Below are 19,674 nucleotides of genomic sequence, written 5' to 3' on the forward strand. Positions count from 1 at the left end.
ATCACAAGTAGGCAGAGAGGCAGGCAGAGAGAGAATGAGAGAGAGAGAGGAGGAAGCAGGCTCCTTGCCAAGCAGAGAGCCTGATGTCAGGCTCCATTCCAGGACCCTGGGATCATGACCTGAGCCTAAGGCAGAGGCTTAACCCACCCAGGTGCCCATCTATTGCTCTTTTTAATCATGAATTAAAAACAAAGCAAAACAAAACATCATCTACTTATATAGGTCTTTGATAAAGACAAAAAATAAGAAATAGAAAACTGACAATCTGTTCTATTTATATTTAGTTGTTTGTTTTTCCTTTGCATGTGTTGACCTTGGCTCAAGGCTTTTTTCCTGAATCATAAATGAAGGGGTAGAGAATTGAATTTAAATTGGAAAGCATTAGCAAGCAGGTGACTTCTGAGGCAGGAGCTAATATGAGGGAAAAATAGGTAAGAAGCACGATTTGCTGATCACAAAATATCTCTACAAACACTGTTGTAGAAATACATGTAAGCTCTTCATTAATACTGAATAAACTAGTTAATACCAGTTGGCTGAAGAGATAGGAGTCAATAAACATTTTTAATTGAAATTTACAAGAGAAAATTGTGTTAGATCACAAAAAGATATATTGCATTGGAAAATTTCAATGTCTATAGAATGTTAATACCTACCTGTGCTAGGATAAAGATTTAAAATATAGGATATAGAAATAAAGGTGGTGTAAGCTACCTTGATATTTTATGATAAGAGAATTCCATTGAAGAACTAAACAATTTCACAATAAGCAGATTGCTTTGCTATTATATTCTACTTCAAAATAAAGACTGCCTTGTTTTAGGGTAGTGACTAGATCTTCATCTTTATCTCCTAAACTTATTGACACATATTGGCTCTCAATAAATGATTGATGGGTGAAGGAAAGTGTTAATGAGTCCCAGAACTGATAAATAAGCTACCAATTATTTTTGTGGAAATACCATCTACTGACCACAGTCTTTCACAACTGCTAACTTAGACTATGTCAAAACCATACTATTTAATTCAAAATAATACTGTAATAACAAAAAGCTTACTAAACCAAATCAAACTTAAGCCCAAAGAAAATTATGGAAACAATTAAGGTTATGTTTACATGAAATAGCACAAGACATAACTTAAGGTCTAACACCTTCCAATTTCTTTTGAGGCCTTTGAGAATTCTGTTTTGGAAGGAGTTATATAACCAGAATATAGTTTTTCTAACATATGGAGATTCAATAACGTATGCAACAAGAGGTAAAAATAAGTAGTAATCTTCAAATTATTGAAAAATGGGTAATTTCTAAGGACTTACACTTCGTAGTATTTAAAAATTAAGTTCAAAATGTCATTTCTGATTTTCATCTATTTAATATATTAATGAATACTGTCAAGTTAGCAGAGATATTAAAGATTTCCTGGCATTTTGCTAGAAAATTGATTTTAAGAGTTTCTCTTTGACCTCCTTTAAAAAGATTTAGCAGATGAAAGAGCAATCAAGTACTAGTTGGATTTATAGATAAAATTTTTCTTTAAAAGCCATGAAAAGACCATTGGACATGAACTCAATACAGGTGATCTTAGGCCTGTCAACATTTCTATTGCAGACTTCGTTTAAGAGGGTTTATCATCTCCATCACCTTAGAAACTATGAAGCTGAAAGTTGGCATACAAATTAGCAGCATGGATGCAAATTTGTTTACCCAAAACATTTGAATCAGTTCAGCTGTTTTGATTTAGACATCAGCCAAAAAACCTTAACTCAGAGTTTCTCCATATATGTGAACACTGAGTAAATATTTTGCCTTGACTACACAGCTCAGTCAGTTAGAATATGGAGCCAATAAATCCAAGGTAACATGTTTCATATTCAGGAGATTTCCTTGTATTTTTTCTGCTGTTCTCCTAACTTTGATCCATTATCTTACTAATGCAGCTTTTAGTAACACAGAGCTTCACAGTAGAACATCCAGATAGATCACCATAAATTCATTACCTTATTTGGGGGAAATTCAAATTATACCCCCAATAACAGCTTTATGAGACTGACGTGCTACCTACTGTGCTAACGAGGCACCTCCCCAATAACAGTTTTAAAAGTCATTCCTATATATGAAAAAAATAGTTTATACATTGAAAACAAAATCATTTCTAAAAATTACAAATTGCCTGAAGTTAAAATATGTTAACATTATGTTATTATGATTTAGTAGACTAACAACAAATTAGAATCATATTCTCTTTTCTATAGTAACACACTCAAAATTCAGCTTAAAATTATATTTTTAAATTATTGACTCAGTTGGTAAACCTCAGGTACCCATTATGTGGTGTTGTAAGAAAAAATGAAATTAACATTATTTTCAGATTTCTTTCAAGTCAAACAATCCTCATAGAGTGAAGAAACAAACAAAAAATAAAAGTTATGTCCTTGTAGAAAACTAAAATAGATATTTGAGAAATTACAATAATATTAAATAATAAAACAGAGCTGATACATTTATTAGGTAGCTATCAATGAGAAACAAGCAGTTAATGGAAATGTGAACAAGCTTAAGAAAAGGCATTGACTTATCAATTTACTTCCCATTCCCATCACCAAAATCAAGAAAACAAAATGTTAATTTGTAATTTGAAATTTCAATGAAGTCAATTATAACAGACTCAATTTTGAAGTGGAGAATTTGGTTAATAGTCAATTGACAACATTAAATAAAATTCTGGAATGCATAACTGTAGGAAATAGATTAGAAGACGGATTTTAGGTGTACCTTTATCCCTAGCTTTTTTAAAGATTTTATTTATTTATTTGACAGATAGAGATCATAAGTAGGCAGAGAGGCAGGCAGAGAGAGAGGAGAGAGGAGGAAGCAGGCTGATGCAGGGCTCCATCCCGGGACTCTGGGATCATGACCTGAGCTGAAGGCAGAGGCTTTATTTAATCCAATGAGCCACCCAGGCGCCCCTATCCCTAGCTTTTGTCAACTTTGGAGAAATCTACATCTAGCTGTTGTAAGATACAAAATTATTTAAAATAAGGATGTCCCATTAAAAAAGTATCCAACATAATAAGTATATGCTTATTATAATAATATGTATAATAATTATTATTATTGTAATCATAATTATATAATAAGTATATGAATAATCCATATGAAGGCATTTTTAGGATACCTGAACTTTAAAACTAAAAATGTAGGTTAAAATGACATCTCTAAAATTATACTCACAGATGAAATTTTAATAATGCAAGTAAGAAAAATGTTAGTTTATACTGGGAGAGTAAAAAATTCAGAAAGGACAAAGTGCTTTGTTACATATGAAAATAAATTTTATCACCTTCACAAGAAAAAGTAACACTATTTTTTTGATACTTAAGGATAGTTTAGTATATATGTAAGTGCACTCTTTTCTTGCGTATATTTAAATACCTGGATTTGATTTTTAGGTCACTCTTTAAATTGAATGTTGTTTCTAATTTACTGATATTACATTTCTGTATCTGTGTCTCCTTACATGATTACTTCAGGAAGTACTATTTGGGGTCTGGCCATAATTTGGGGTTGGGCATAGTGGTCTCTCCTCTCAAGGAGGTTTATTCCCATAAACCAATCAGGACTAAATAAAGAAGCTCATAAAGGTTCCCAATAAAGAGAAACATGGACTAGACAGGGAATTTGAAGACTGTTTTGCACACTTTAAATCTTGGCAAGAAACTTCATTTCTCAGTCTTATCTCTTCTGTACATCACTATACATGTACTTTTAGTTAGGATGCAGTTATGGAATGAAGTAGATGGTGTGGATGAAGCTTGTATATGATGTTTTTAAAACACACTCCTTTGTTCTGACAAATAAATCTAATTTGCATTCCCTATTTAGATATGAGACTAGTTATAAGAACTTTCCTATCATTCAAAATCTATAGAACTAAATGGACAATTAAGATGAAATATGGAAAAAAATTTATTTGCCAAGGTTTGTTATAAAACTGGTAAACCATTTTATATCCAAATATTATTGTATTTGTGAAGTTCATAATTTCTTCTGCATTTATAAATTTTACATTTTACTCAAGAGAATTGGGTTAGGATCTAAGGTTATAAATTTTGGTTCCATTTTTTTAATACTTAATGCCCTGAAAAGTTTTAAATCTTATAGTGACATACATATGCATTATTGTACATTTACTTCACTTATTATTGCTTATAAAACTAAAAATATCTTTCACATCTATCATACAGGATCATAGGAATAATGTCAGGCAACTTGAGCAAAAAAAGTTGAAGATTATAAAACAGAATTTATGTATTCCTATAACCATGACATACCATATATATATAGATAGATAGATGATAGATAGATAGATAGATACACACACACACACACACTGAATAATACTTTTAGTCTTTCTTTTAAAATAAATTCTCAAGGTCTCAGTTTCTTCTCTTAAAACTGAAGAATCTTGATTAGGAACTTAGTCCCTTACAGTTTTAACTTTTAATAAGTCTGTGAGCTTCTGAATCTATTATCATTTCAGATTTTACTAACTTGCTAACCTTATGATCATGGAAAGTCATTGTACTTCTCTGGCCTCAGAAATGTGGATCATTTGTGAGTGGAGATAACTGTATGTAGGAGATAACACCCATCTCACAGGTTGCTTGCTAGAAATCAAAGCAGAAAAATGAGGGAGAGAACCACTGTAAAAGATGTAACTCTACAATTCTTAGAAAGGGCTTAGCAGAGACGTCTACATTAAAAAAAAAAAAAAAAAGACATAACAAAGAATTCTATCCCAATACTATTTCCCCAAATTTTATAGGACATAATAATGTCCTATATCATGTTTCTATAGGAAACACTTCTGAACATTCTAGAGTCAACCTGATGGACTTATTAATGGAAAACTACAAGGTAGAAGGTAGCCTAGATTTTCCAATGTTTCTAGAGATTTAATAAATCCATTTCTGTAGAGTCTGTTTCCATTTATAAAATCCCTTTCAAAGTGGTATCCAACTATATTTTAAAACGTCATAGTTTTAAAAATTTTCCTCACATTTAAAACTATGTAAGCATAAATGTTCCTTTTAGAATATGCTAATGTAAAACAAAGCAAGGAAGAAGGACTTTATGATTTTGAACATTACAAACTCTGTTCTTGAGAATCACTCATCACTTTTTATACATATCAATCACTTACTGAACATTTAAACCCATCAAATGTAGTAATATTCATTGTTTTAGAAATTTTATTTCTGTCTTAAAGAGAATTTTAAAATATTTCAGATACCACTAAAATTGCAGATAGTCTCTAACATTATCAATTGTTCTTACATCAGTAATATTTATAGAATGTGCTATACTTTCTATGGTAGAGTTTTGAATGACACCATTGCCTTATATAGATCATGTGAGAGAAATGTGCAGTTGTAAATGCAAATGAAAGGGGCTATTAATTCTATGTTAATATAGCTAAACAGAAGAAAAACACCAAGAAAATAAATTCAGGACAGATTTTCTAGATTAAAAAGCTTTGAAATAAGAAATTGTGTCCAGATTGTAAGAAGAAATACATAAGAATTTGATTTTAAATACTATTCCTTAAAGTTCTTTGAGACATAAAAAAATTCCATACACTGATTTTATTTTTATCGACTTGTAAGACCTCTATAGACCTTATTGAAGACAAGACTATTTGATGTTACATATTAAATCAGCCTCAGAAAATATTTTAATTCCATAATTGTTTCTGTCTTCTACAAAACAAGTGGTTAACAATTTTTTAAAAATTACCCTGAAGCATGTAATTGCTAATGTTCTTACATAGTACTAATTGATATATGGTACTTAAAATATTAACTTTTATGATAATAGCTAGTGAGAAGATGCTACATTTTTTATTTACTGCTATGGACAAGTTAGAACTACAAGTTAGGGACGAAGTATGTGGGCATTTACACTGGCTTTGCACATGGAAATGTATTTGAATAATACTGATAATAGCTACCAGGCACTGTATATGGTAAGTGCATAATCTCCCTCTCCCTATAGGTCTACTGATATTCTACTATCTCTCTCTCTTTCTCTCTATTTTTTTTTTAAATAGAGACTAAAACTGGAGTTTAGGAAAGTTGGGCTGCTGGTACAAATATAACTGCTGGCAAAATCATTTGACTTCAGGTCTCAGTAGCTCCAGAACTCTTGCTCTTTGCTGTAGTGGTTCTCAAACTTTAGACCACATCAAGAATACCTGGATGACATGTTAAAAACACTAATGTCTATGCCCAACTGCCAAGGCATCTATCTCAAGTAAGCCCAGGTTTGGCACCTGGGAGTTCATATTCTTAAATTCCCAGAGAATGTTGATGCTCTTTGTTCAGGAACAGTTTGAAAATCACTGCAGAGCAAGCATAGCCAATAGAATAATATTGTGATATCTAAGACAACATGATTACCACTGATATTCTTACTATCCAGTTACAAGGTGTGTGATGTGTATGAAGATTGTAAATGCAGACTTTTTAGAGGAGATTTCAGATGGGGTTGTGGCCAAGAGGCCATGACTATATAGAAAATATGAATCCTTAGGAACTTTTACCCAGCACGAAAGCAGTAGCGTAACAAAGGGCCTGATGGCATGAAATGCATCTGATGGCTACAGGATTGGAGGCTTGAGATACGGAAGGATGGCCATCAATACTGAAACTTTGACTACTGGAAGGTATTTGACAAACTGATTTTTCTGTGACATTTGTAAACATGTATTCCTGATGAGAATGAGAGCCTTATAAGGGGCCTAAGTCTAAGAAAATCTTGTAGACATGGAGATTGATCTCTTTGGAAAATACCATGAATCACCCACCTGCTCACTTTAAGAGAGAAAAGATGAATTTGTTAACAATAACATCTGTTCTAACATTCTTAACAGACCTCATCCAAAAGCCAAATCAGAATTGCCACTGTATCCCTCATCTACATACCACTTTGCCCTATGAATAAAGGGAATGGACAAAAGAGGTAAGAAGGGAAGCTGTGTTTTAATGCAACTATCTATCTACTTATAGATAGATAGATAGATAGATAGATAAAATAGCCTTAAGTTTTATTTATAGCTCACACTTTTTTTTTTTTTTATCTCACACATTTTTTTCTAATCTCTTTAATTTGCAAACATTTTACTTCTAATCTTTCAACCACTGGACTTTGAAGTACAAAAAGGCATATTTTCCCAAGTAGTCAAGTTGCCTAAAGTAACTGCTTCCTTAGTAGATACATTGTTTGGCGCTTCATAGTAGTTTCCCAAACTGGACAAAAACACTGCAGCTCTTTCCGGAGACCCTGATGTTACAGAGAAAAAAGATGATCTTTTGGTACACAAGGAGGAGGATATTTGGAGACAAGTGAAGCTGAGTTTAGTCCCTTTCAGTTATTTGTATTTGAGATGTTAGACAAGTGTTTTAGCGTTAGAGGGTTCCCACATCGGTACAAAGACATTATTAACTGTTCTACCTCTCCTGCCTATTTTTCAGAGCTCACTTGTGATAGTTTTACTATATATAGAATCATGTATAGATGCCATTTGCTATTGCTTTATTTCAGAATGTCCTTAGATACCAAATTGTGTTAAAAAAAAAGACATAAATACCCAAAATCTATTCAGTCATTCCTCAAAGTAAGGCTAATTAATATCATGAAGAGTAATAACAACTACTGCAACTAAGTCTATGCTCCCACAGTAATTTTATGCCTTTTCTCCTTGAAGGATCTCAAAGGAACTGGCATCAGGTTTTCAAGGGGTTGAACCCTTCTCCTTAATTATTTCTGCTCACACATTCTTCCTACGCAGGCTTGATGCAGCCTTCCCCACCCCCCCCTGCCCCCCGCCCAATCCCCCAACCCCAGAAGATTCGAGAAAACACGGTGCTGCAAAATGACATTTCAGAACAATTTCAACAAGGTAACTGTCCAGGGGAAGTTCAGCCTAGAATTCTGGGAGCTGTTCGAGCCTTTTCGGGCGGTAAATTGGGTTGGCTTAGCAACTCCGTGGTGCAAAGTCTCCCCGAAGGCGACGTGCTCAGGGAGAAGGGAACTCGCCTAATGCCCGAGTAGATCTTTCTTTCTACGGTCGTCCTGCTTCATTACTATTCTGCAATGTGCTGCAATCCCTGTGCGCGCCCGGCTTTCGACCCTGAGCAGGCCACTCCAGCGGCGCTGGGAGGACCACACCGTGACTGGGATGACCCCACGCTGTTTCATTTCTTCTGCCCTTTTCCCTCGGCTCCAACTAAGCCCTCGTGGCGCTTGAACCCTGGGACTGCCTCCTGCTTCTCATTTTCCCCAGCGAGGGAGCTAGGGAGGGAATGGAGGGGTCGTATAGGGACAGCAGTCCCAGTTCCTTGTTCCCCAGTGAGGTTTTCGAGCTCCCTGAATGCCCACCACCGGAGAGGTGGTTTGAGTGAGGGCAGCGCTGCGGTCAGCTTGGGGGACCGGTTTTCCCGGCGCCCCCACAGGATAGCGCGGCAGCAGTGTCCACGGCACCACCGACCATCTAGAGTCCGGGGGGCATAAACGTGCTGGTTCCCTGCCACGCGTTTCAGCCCCGGACACCCCCAGGGACACACACGTGCACTCCCGAGGCTTCCCGAAGGCCCCTCGGTGTCAGGCCATGTGGATCTCCTCCTCCCAGCAATACACACACGTGGCAAGGCCAAGTCAGGGCTCCGTTTTCAGCCTCGGGTGTTTCTTTGACATTTCATGGAGTCTGGCCTTCTAGAGGAAATTAAAAAGTATTCGCAAGGGGAAAAGACGGAGGAGACCTGTCCAACTTGCAGCGGGACCCCTGCCTCGAACACAAAATGTCATCGCCCGGCAGGTGTCTCAAACGTGCCAACTTCAAGGGAAGGGTTTTGACCGTGGCGAGGAAGGGGAAGCGGGTTTTGTTTTTGTGGTTTGTTGTTATTATTGTTTTGTGAAGACTTTAACTTACTGCATTCCCTTTGGAAAACCTCCCTCGAGAGAGGACAGGTATTTTCTGTCAGGTCAGACCGTCGCCTGAGGGCGAGGAGTGAGGGTGTCGGTCCCTGAAGACGCGACACGCGGGGGTCTGAGACCTCCCGGCGCGGCCACTCTGGTAACCGCAGAAGATGCTCCAGAGTTCGCTGCCAGCTCTCCTCCCGCAGGATCACCCGCGACCCTTTTTAGCTGAGGGAGAGGGTGTGAAACCCACTCTTCCAGAAGAGCTCTGTGGCAGGAGTCACATCTCCTTGGAATCCCAGAGCACGCAGAAACGTGGATCCTTCTCGAAGTCCGGGGTCCCGCGGGAGCCCCGGGAAGCACTCGCGGATGCAGGATGTGGAAGGCTGCACACAGGCTCTCCCACCTGTCGACCGAGGAGGGCAATGCGTTCCCGTCCCTGCGCCAGGTTCCCGCACCTTTTGCATGGTACCTCCTGCGCGGGCTGTGCGATCTCCCGAGATGGAGCGTGGGAAAGTACCCCCGAGTGTCTGTTTACGTGGGCGGGACTTTTAAGCACGACTTGGAGATTCACAGTTTCTGTGTGAGTGAAACCTCCACAGACACGCTGCAGCTGCAGGCTGCGTTTCAGAAACCTCTGCCTGCTTGCCTGCCTGCGCTGGGGAGCGCGTGTTGGGGAGAGAGAGAGAGAGAGAGAGAGAGAGTGTGTGTGTGTGTGTGTGTGTGTGTGTGTGTGTCTGTGCGTGTGTTTGTGTGCGTGTGAGATAACTTAAAACAGGCTTGCTTGCGGCAGGTCCAAGCAGGTCCCCACCCCGATTTGAAGTCCTCTGTCCGCCACCTTTTGAAATGCTGACAGCGGAGATCAAATGGCCAGATAAGGTTGGCTGTCATTTCAGCAGTTCGGGCCTACTACTGAAGGCCACTTTGTCTTCCACTCTGTGGCGTTTCCTCCCACGGAGCCTCTTTGTCGTAGTTGCCGTAGGCAGCGGGGAGATGCTGAAGGCATGGAAAGTCTGGGCAGAAGGTGGAATTCTTGTGGCCTGAGCTGTTTACGGGGCAAACGGCGCCCCGCAGACTTCGCCAACGCTCCTGCTAACCCAGATTAGGACGTGCAAGGCTCTTAAAAGGGCTCCGCACTCTGAGCTTTGCTTTGGGCCAGAGAGTCCAGAAGAAACAGTGTGGAAAACAAAAGCGGGTATAGACATTAGGAGAAACACCAGGTAAGCCTTTTCAGCGATCAGGGCTTTAGGAAAGCCTTGAGACGGAGAAAGTAAAATAAGAAGAGGGAAAAGGAGAATAAGCAACTGTTAAGGCTGGCACCACCCACCGGTAGGGAACAGGTCTAAAGCACGTAGCCCAGGTAAGTTTGCGTCTCAGAATTTGAGGACAGCGTTCCAGGTTGTAAAATATAGGAGAAACCTTCGGAGTGGCCGTAAGTGACAAAGAACAACCTTATTACCATTAAAATGTTTTTTAAGATCCGTAAAAAATTGATTTTGAACGGGACCAAAGCAGAGTGTGACACACTCTTTCTTCTCAGTGTCCCTCAGACTGGAATATACTCAGTGGAGACCAATGGTCTCAGTCCAAAGTCCAGGAGCTGTGCGTGGAGGAGAGGAGTCCCGTTCCTGGTGCCGTTTAAACCAAATTAACGCGCCCTTCTTTTCCGCGGCGGGTCTTATTCAGAAAATACGGTAGGTGCGGGCAGCCGGGCTGTAATTGCAGGCGACGCGGTTCTGTGTTTGTCAGGCTGGCGTGCTCTCCCGGATTTGGAGACTCCCTCCCCCCCTCTGCCCCTCGAATGTGTTTTGGCCCAACAGGTATCACATGAAAACCCCCCCTTACCCCCGGTCCCCCCCTCGCAGGGGCCCCCCCCCCCCCCCAACATTTTTCCTGCCAGGAGCCGTCGCTGGCTCCCGGCGCCTCCCCCACGCCAAGCGCCCGTCTAGCAGTCAGCCCCAGGGCCATCCATTAACCACCGACTCCCAGTGGCAGGCGGACTAAGCAGAAATGTGAGGCTCCTCGCAAGGCGAGCCGGCGGCGAAAACGAACCCATTGTAAGCAACCCGAGACGCTTTTTGTGCACCAGGCAGTGTAGTTACGCTGCTTAGGACAGGCGTTTTGCCTTAGAACTGAGCTGGGTCAGGGAGAATCGAGCTTTAAGGAGCAGGTTGGAATTACAAGACAGTTGCTGCCACAGACACCAGAGGCGACTTCTTGGCATTTAGGGATGTAAATTAAAATTCGAGACATGTCATCCATCGTTGCTCCTCATAGAATGAGAGGTAACCCCTCCAGCTCCCTCCACCCAAAACATGAATTATCATTTCCACTGAATGCAAATGGACTGCCTTCTGTGGGGGGACAGCCAGCTGCAAGCTGGACAATAAACTGTTTCATAGAGACGCGGCCCGATTGCGGTTCAGAGAGGCACTCCTTTACAAAGGAAGAAGCGTCCAGTTTGTGTTGACAGCCTTGGTGCGCCTGGGCCAAACACCCCCCACCACCCACCCTCTACCCCCACCCCCGACACACAGACACCCGGGATTTGAAACTAGCTTCACTGAAAGCGACATCCATCGCATCCATTCGAGCTGCCATGAGTATGGGGAGGTGATTTTTCAAAAATGATGGCATGAGTCATAAACACCTCCTGAGTATTCTTTGCAGCAATTAATGGGCGGCAGGGTGCAGGAGAAGTTGTGGAACAGACCTGGGCATCTATTTTTCTCCCCGAGGACAGCTTTTCTTCCAATGATTCTGACTGTCCCTAGCTTTCTTGCTTAGGAATACATTTTCCATCCCACCCACCCCCTCCCCTTGTCTGTGCATGTGACACTCACTCTACCTGTCTGAACGCTAAGACTTGCTGGGGATTTTCTTTTTGGTCGTCAGCTAATGACTTTCCTCCTACCTTCATTCATCCCCAAAGGTGGATCCTTACACTTCCTGGCGTCTCAGACCCTTGTAAAGCCTCATTTTAAACCAAATCTCTACCAGGGAAGCTCCCCTACAGTTTATCAGTGCACAAGAGCTCACGTAGTAATAATTCACATATGCATTCAGACGTTCCTGTTAGTGAGGGGATGCTTGGAAGACCCCTGAGTCCTAAAGCATTTAACATTAGCACATTCCTTGCGTGTCAGTAACTTTCCTCCCTGAAAGGGTTAAAAAGCATTTACACGAGTGTCTTTAATATAAATATTCTAGCCAAAGCATCAGACCCCACTGGTTTGACTAGAAATCAAGGTAATCCTCACCATCACCAAGTAAAGTCTTGCAGAGGAATTCTGCCTGGATAGCCACTAGTTAGAGGCTATACGAACCAACTCACGTATTCGTTTGAGCATACTGCAAGAATATTTATTGAGCACAAGCTCAATCACCGCATTGAACGCCAAATCTGGCAAGCAAAATGCATTTCCTATCTGGGGGTGGGGGGCGAAAGAGCGGTGAATCAACTCCTTCTTCAGGATTATCATTATTTTATCGGTGCAAATTGCAAAGTAAGCTACCAGCCTTTTTCCGGCGACAAGTCAGCTCACCTCCATCCAAGCAGAGGGGACCCCCGAAAACAGACCTACCTTTCACACAAGACACCGTCAATAAAAAGACGAGATTCCAAAACGTAAATCCACTTTTAATCCCCATTTTCTTCATCAGGATGAAGTCTAGGCAGCCACATTTAGCGCATCTTCTCGTGCCAGGCTCCCGGGATTTGGATTCCTTTGCTCGGCTTTCCCCTTTGCGGATCCCTTTCATATTATTCGCGAGCTTCTAATTCCTGCTCCCCAGCCCGGCGCAGTGGAGTTGTTGCTGTTGTTGGTGCGCGGTCACAGCTCGGAGTGAATGGTGTTTCTGGGATACCACAGCAACCTTGACGAGGACTCAACCATCTCTCCAACGGGGGCACAAAGTCTCTGCTACTCTGGATTCTGTCTTTTCCTGTGCCTTCCCCCCCCCTCCACCCAAATCTACCTCAATTCTAGCTCGTTATAGCAACCACCAGAAACCACTCGTGAGCTACTTGAAGCTCAGCTCCGCTCCCTGACAAAGTCCCCACAATATTTGAAATTTAGGGGCTTGGTTTATGTCCCCCCCCCACACACCCCCAATAGATCAATTCCGCCTGTAAAAGCAGCCAGAGAAATATTATGTGAGTGAGCTCTGCGATGCCGTTTGTGAATACAGAAACATGTTGGAGGAATATTTTAATCGGAGGATCTGTGTTGCTTTTGGGGAAACCATGCTGGTAATGAATCGGGCTCCATCGATGCCCACGTCCTTATAACGGGACATGTGTTACTACTGTAGTTGCAGTAGATTTCAGGCAGGCGTCTCGCGTTTATGATCCTGTGACTTAATCGAAAAAGATCACAGAGAAGAATGTATTGGCACCCATGCATTTACATATGCAAATGCCTACGCGGAAACCGGTAATCAAGTTTCCAGGATTCGGTGAACCGATTTTTATCCGTGACCAGGGCGGGGGTGAGGTGAAAAGGGAGCCAGTCCCCCCCCCCCCCCCCCCGCCCCAAAATAGTTCGCCCTTTCATCCTCCCCAGCCGCTTTTCGGCTACTGTGTTCAACTATTTTATCTGTGGTAGTTATCTAGAACAGACTCATTTGTCTTAATTCTGAATCAGTCCCAGATATGTAAATGGAAGGTTTCTTTCAAAACGTAAAATGTATGTATCTCTACATCTGGACCCGGCGGCTCCACACGCACCCCTCAAGGGTTAACACCTACAAGGGAAGAGTTCTTGCGCCATCTACTGGCCATCGCTCCGTCACTCGCTTCTTTTTCCCATCTATAAAGGATCCTATTTCCTTCATCCCGCGGCGTAGGGGAGCTGTGTCCCGAGACAAACGCGTTTTGCTCCTGTGTGTCGATTTCTTAATCTTTTTTTTTTTTGGCTGGTCCTCGCCCAGATTTAACAAAACGCAGGTTCCTTAGACTCGGCACCGGACTGATAATCTGACTTTTCTGAAACCTGCTCGGGTCTCAGGAGCGGGGTTTGGCGGGGTCGGGGGGAGCGGGTGGTGCTGCAGCACTGGTTCTGGAATAGATAATTGCAACGGTTCCGGGCTCCATTTGCTTGCTGAAGGCTATCGGGGGATTAGCATCTATCTGCAGGGCTGGGTCAAGAGGACTGGCCAATTTGAGTTTGCATCTCTCCACATTGCCCACAAATGATGGCTCCTATCCCATGCACCCCAAGATCACCCTGGTCAGCTTTTATCCCTGGGCTCAACTCAAAACTGCTGCTCAGGGGGAGCAAGGTTGTTCCATCTGGAGGGAATTCTGCTCCGGAAAGTGGGCACCCTGTGAGTGTCTATAGGGGTGCGTGTTGAGTGGGCTCATTCTGCCGGCATAGGAAGGATTCTAAGCTCTCCTGGTACGTGGCATTTTGTGTGTGTCTGTGAGTCTCCCAGGAGTGTGTGTGTGTGTGCAGTTGTGAAGGGTAAGAGAGTGTGTTTATGGAAGATGCGGGAAGGTGTGATTTTTTTATAAGTGGGTGTTTTCCCAAATGTGTTTGTGCAGTACATATCATGTGTATGCATGTGTTCGGACGTGTGTATACTAGAGAGGGATTTCTCTTCTGGGTAAGGAGCCTTACTTAGCAAGAGGCAGAAGCTGAAGACGCCCAATTGACCTCATTAAATTCTGGGAGGTCCATTAAGGGCAGTGTGGCAGCATATTGTTCCTTCCCACGAGTGCTTTGTTTTATTGTCCAAATATGCAGATTTCAAAGGGGAGTGGGTGGCAGGGTTGGGACTAGACCATGATTGGGAAGATCAACGCTGAAAAATGTCATTAGCTTGCCGAGGCACCTTGGTAGTGGCCCTGGCATAGATTTTAGTCAAGATGTCAGGGTCTGTGACTGCCTCTGTTGCCTAGCTGGATTGAACAAGCAGTTAGATGCAAACAGGTCCTTTGACTTAATTAAGACACTTGACAAAACCCTCCTTACCAAGTGTGCAGAGGTTAATCACCTCAACTGAATATGCTTTTTATTAAAACAAAAAAAAAAATCTTAGGTGTATGCAATAAATTTGAACACACGGCTATATATTCAGACAGGAAGACTTTAAACCAGAAAACTTTTATTTCTCAGAAGTCAGAAGTATTTTAACGGGAATTATTGTGCAAAAATAAACTTTCACAATGGGACCATCATGATTGCTACTCAGATATCAATTCCCGATGTTTACTTTCAAACATGCTGCTCCAATAATTCAAGTATTATGTTTCCCTAAATGAATCCTGTCTATCATTTCAATGTGAAGTTGTTAAAAGATTTATCTGGTAACTCATAATACATTGAACAATACTGTAGCTTTTAGCTTTTATAGCTCACCACAAATCATGAACAATTTTCTACCCGCATTTTCTGGATTCCCAGACATGGAAAATCATATTTTAAATGACAAAGATAGTTAAGGCATGGGAAAATTATGTGGTTTATTCAGACTCATCATCAAGAACACTGTTACTTAATCCAATACATTTAGTGCTGGATCACTCTTTTGTCTTTCATGCTAAGCAGCCTCCTCTCCAAGGAACATTTCCAAAGGTATTCCAGAAACACAACATTAGCAGCCAAAATTCTGGATGAGAAATCCCTCAATTTCTCCAGAAGGAAAAATACAGTGTCTGAATTTGGGAGGAAGAAATCATCTATCTCACCTAATCTGTAGAAATGCAGCACAGTTATACATAGATTCACTTAAAACTGTTAGAAAAAGAAGACCAAAAATAGCTAATATAATAGCAAACATTAAATGCTTACTGTATGCCCAACATTGTGTAATGCTTACGTAGCATATCTTAATCAATCACATTGCAACTTGATGAGACAAGTACTACAAATGTCCTCATTTTATGGGTGAAGAAACTGATACACAAAGTTAACTATCTTGCCTTGCCAGATATAATATAACTAAGATGAAATATGAGCCTATCATGACCAATTTCTGAATCAGTATGCTTGGCCACTTACACTGTCTTATGCTAGCACCCAAAGGTGCTTATTTTAAAGTATTATAATACCAAAAAAATTTGTATTTGAATTTACCTGTCTAATTATAGAAAAGCAAAGATTTATAAATTAATTTAAAGGTGATCAATCTTTTAAGGAGGTCAGTTTTTAAAATATATATGTACACATAAAAAATCTTTTTTTTTTCATTTTATACTTGTCAGCTAATCACTACCACTACCCCAATCCCCTTTCATATTATTTTTTTACTTCTTGCAGCCTATTGATCTTCTCACACACACATTAAGGAAGGAAGTGACTTGGCAAGGATCATCAAGCCGATCAAAATGATTAAGTACCCTTGACAGCTTTTAAGAAGTGTTTCGATCAGAAAGAGATGTATTCTTCAAACTGGAAGTGCCAGATTCGCATTCTTTTTCAGTTCCCCCCAATACTTGTGGAATAAAATTAAGTTCGATCTTAAAACGAGGTTTAGCTGTTACTTAAAAGGGAGAAAATAAACACCTTTTCAAAAAATCACATCAGGGGCATCGAGTCCCGCATCGGGCTCTCTGCTCAGCGGGGAGCCTGCTTCCCTCTCTCTCTCTCTCTCTGGCTGCCTCTCTGTCTACTTGTGATTTCTCTCTGTCAAATAAATAAATAAATAAATCTTAAAAAAAAAAATCACATCATATGGGGACAGCTGGGTGGCTCAGTCGGTTAGGCGTCTGCCTTCGGCTCAGGTCATGATCCCAGGGTCCTGGGATTTGAGTCCCACATAGGGCTCCATGCTCAGCGGGAGCCTGCTTCTTCCTCTACATGCTGCTCTCTCTGCTTGTGCTCCTGCTCTCTCTGACAAGTAAATAAATAATTTTTTTTTTTAAATCACGTCATATTAAACCAGGTGCTCAATGTGTATTTGTTCTATTTTAGTTTCATAGCAGTAATATCACATAAAAGTAACCAAAACATAGTACATACATGGAGGAAAAGCAACAAAGAATTGGAAAGAAGTTACTTTCAATTTTGAGAAGAAATATATATATCTTTGACAAAGTCAGGAATTTAGAAAATGTTTTTTTAAAATTCATGTCACAGATACACAGGCTTACGTGAGGATCATTGTTTATATTCCTGTCTGTGAGAGTGGAATGTCCTCTGATTTTAGAGATACATTTCTTTTTTAAATTAAAAGGCTCAAGTTCAAATTGTGGTTCTGTGGGGAGAAAAAAACTAGTTAGGGTAAAATAAAAATGCTAATGATTTATAAATATTCAAGCAGCCCTGTTTGTTTGCATTTTTTATATAGAATGAATGCATTACCAGGACAGTAGGAAAAAAGAAGGAGCTCATTTTCTCATTTCTTCTACAAATGTCCATTCTTAGATTCATCCTATCTGACCTCCCCAACCCCTGCGAAATAAAACATTTGAATTGAAATGCCGAATCTAGGATAATGAGGGGATTCTAATTCAAATTTCCTTTCCTTGATTTGCAATAGTCCCTAATTGGTTGAGGAGAAAGAAAAGAGATCTAATGTTCATGATAACTTATCTTGTCTTTAAACAATCATATTTAAGGATATAAATTATCAGGTAGATTAAAGTATCTATCGTGCTGTTAATCAGGAGGTATTCCTGAGAGGTGGAGATGAGCCTTATGGAAGGGGTACTAAGTGTGCCTTCCTAGGCATTCATTCCTCTTATGTCCTGACTCCTCTTTTGGTTTCATTAAGAGTGAGGCTTAACAGGTATTTCAGTCTCTTAAGCTCTAGCCATATTAAGAAGATAAGAGACTAAAAAAAAAAAAAAAAAAAGAAGATAAGAGACTGAACTTTTTATGTCACATAATAATTTTTAAAAATGAGACAGTGGAAAACCCTTAAAACTGAAGGTAGTATCTGTTGGTGTATCCATATAAACCATATTTTGACTCCATAAAAAAAAAATCACATTTGAAACGAGTCACATATGTAATAAATTTAGAACATTAATGTTCAAATTTTCTTAACTGGTGTTTACCAACTAAAAACAATGTAATAGGTGGTTACATTGATCTGTTTGTCTTCGGGTATATTCACAAATTTGAAGTCTGTAATATATATATATATATATGATGGTTAAATGTAAGCTCTATGAGCTCATTTTCCTGAAAGAAATAAAGCATGATGAATAGCTAAGGGATATGTGATCCTAAGAGAAAAAAGAATTTAGAATCTTTAAAGATCTTTCTGTTTGTCTTGGGGTATATTTCACTCTTTTGCTAACCTTGGGCCTTTCATCACTTAACTTATTTCTGCGTAAAGAAATAGAAATTAAAAGTTAAGCAGAAAGAGGCTTTGCTGAACAATGAGCATAACCCAGGTCTCTTCTTTTCACAAGTAATAAAGTTGTTTTGCTGACATGATTTGAATAAATCTCAATTCCCAGTGTAGCAGATCTCCTTTATCATCATTTCTTTAACTCTCATAGTTACATGGTATCAGCCTCAATGCATTTGAGAGTATATAAATATTTAGAGAACATAAATCAAAAGTGTATAATTCAAAAAATACAAAATCTATAAATTGCTATCATAATGCAATGCGTATTTGATTTCATACCCTGAAGTCCTCTGCCAATAAGTTCATTATTATCTCTTAGAAATTTAGTATTCTACTTTATTATCATCCACATATTCTCTGTTAATCTTCAAAATTCATCATAATTTCTCGAGGTAAATACATATTTTCAAATATTCAAAGTACAGTAAACCCTCATTTTAATACATTTTATTTTGTAGGTTTTTAGTCTGTTATAGAGTAGGTAGCATGTATGAGACCTTCTTCATATTTTGCTTCATTTGTCTACTTAAGCATCTGTATTATGGAATTTTGCCGAGAAATCTAAACTAGCAGTAAAGAGTTTTAGAACTGAAAGTTAATTCGGGAAAGGTGCAATATTTGTTTTATTTTTATTTTATCTATTTCCATATTTACGTATTTACTTAGAGAGAAAGGGAGTGAGGAAGGAGGGGGAGAGGAGGAGGGATTGAGAATCTCAAGCAGGCTCCATGCCCAGGTTGGAGGGGGTTCTCAGAATGTCTCGGGATTGATTCCATGACCCTGAGACCACCATCCATGCCATAAATCCAGAGTCAGTAGCTTAACTGACTGAGCCTCCCAGACATTCTGCATTATTTGTTTTTAAATTATATTTAATCAGAATCCTAGAAACCCTAGCTAAGCAAAAATACAGCCCACAGGTAGAAGGCAAGTACATATCACCTGTGCCTGGAATTCCCTTTCACAAGATAGTAAAGTGATTTTGCTGGTGATAAAGCAGAATTCATTAATTTTTTGTAAATATAATTATGAGGTTATTTTCTTCTAAATATTGATATTTTAAATTAGAGGAACCATTCATAATAATACTGCTGAGTGTTTCACAAATTTGAAGTCTGTAATATATATATATATATATATATATATATATATATATATATATGTGCTTGTATCTGTACCATAAGAGTATGAATATTTCTGGTGCCTGGCTGGCTGTTGGTAGAGCATTTAACTATTAATCTTAGGGTCCTGAGTTGAAGCCCCAATTTGGATATGGAGCCTACTTAAAAAAAAAAAAAAAAAGAGTATGAAAATTCATGACTACATATTCTGATCCAAAGCTTAAACTTCCCAAGTGATCACTAACAATACTGTTATTTCATTGGTTTTT

At 39.7% G+C, this 19,674-nt stretch overlaps 1 protein-coding gene across 1 annotated transcript in view; it reads right to left on the bottom strand.

Moving 5' to 3' along the window:
- LOC132014588 (CUB and sushi domain-containing protein 3-like) overlaps positions 1 to 12,874 on the bottom strand; it is an 809,760-nt gene extending 796,886 nt beyond the window's left edge. Inside the window, exon 1 of the mRNA XM_059395524.1 lies at positions 12,563 to 12,874. Within this exon, the coding sequence (XP_059251507.1) occupies positions 12,563 to 12,740 (178 nt within the window). The 5' untranslated portion in view covers positions 12,741 to 12,874. The remainder of the gene's footprint in view (positions 1 to 12,562) is intronic.
- Between the last annotated feature and the right edge of the window lie 6,800 nt (positions 12,875 to 19,674).

The sequence above is a fragment of the Mustela nigripes genome, chromosome 3 (assembly GCF_022355385.1).
Source record: "Mustela nigripes isolate SB6536 chromosome 3, MUSNIG.SB6536, whole genome shotgun sequence".
NCBI classification, from domain to species: Eukaryota; Metazoa; Chordata; class Mammalia; order Carnivora; family Mustelidae; genus Mustela; species Mustela nigripes.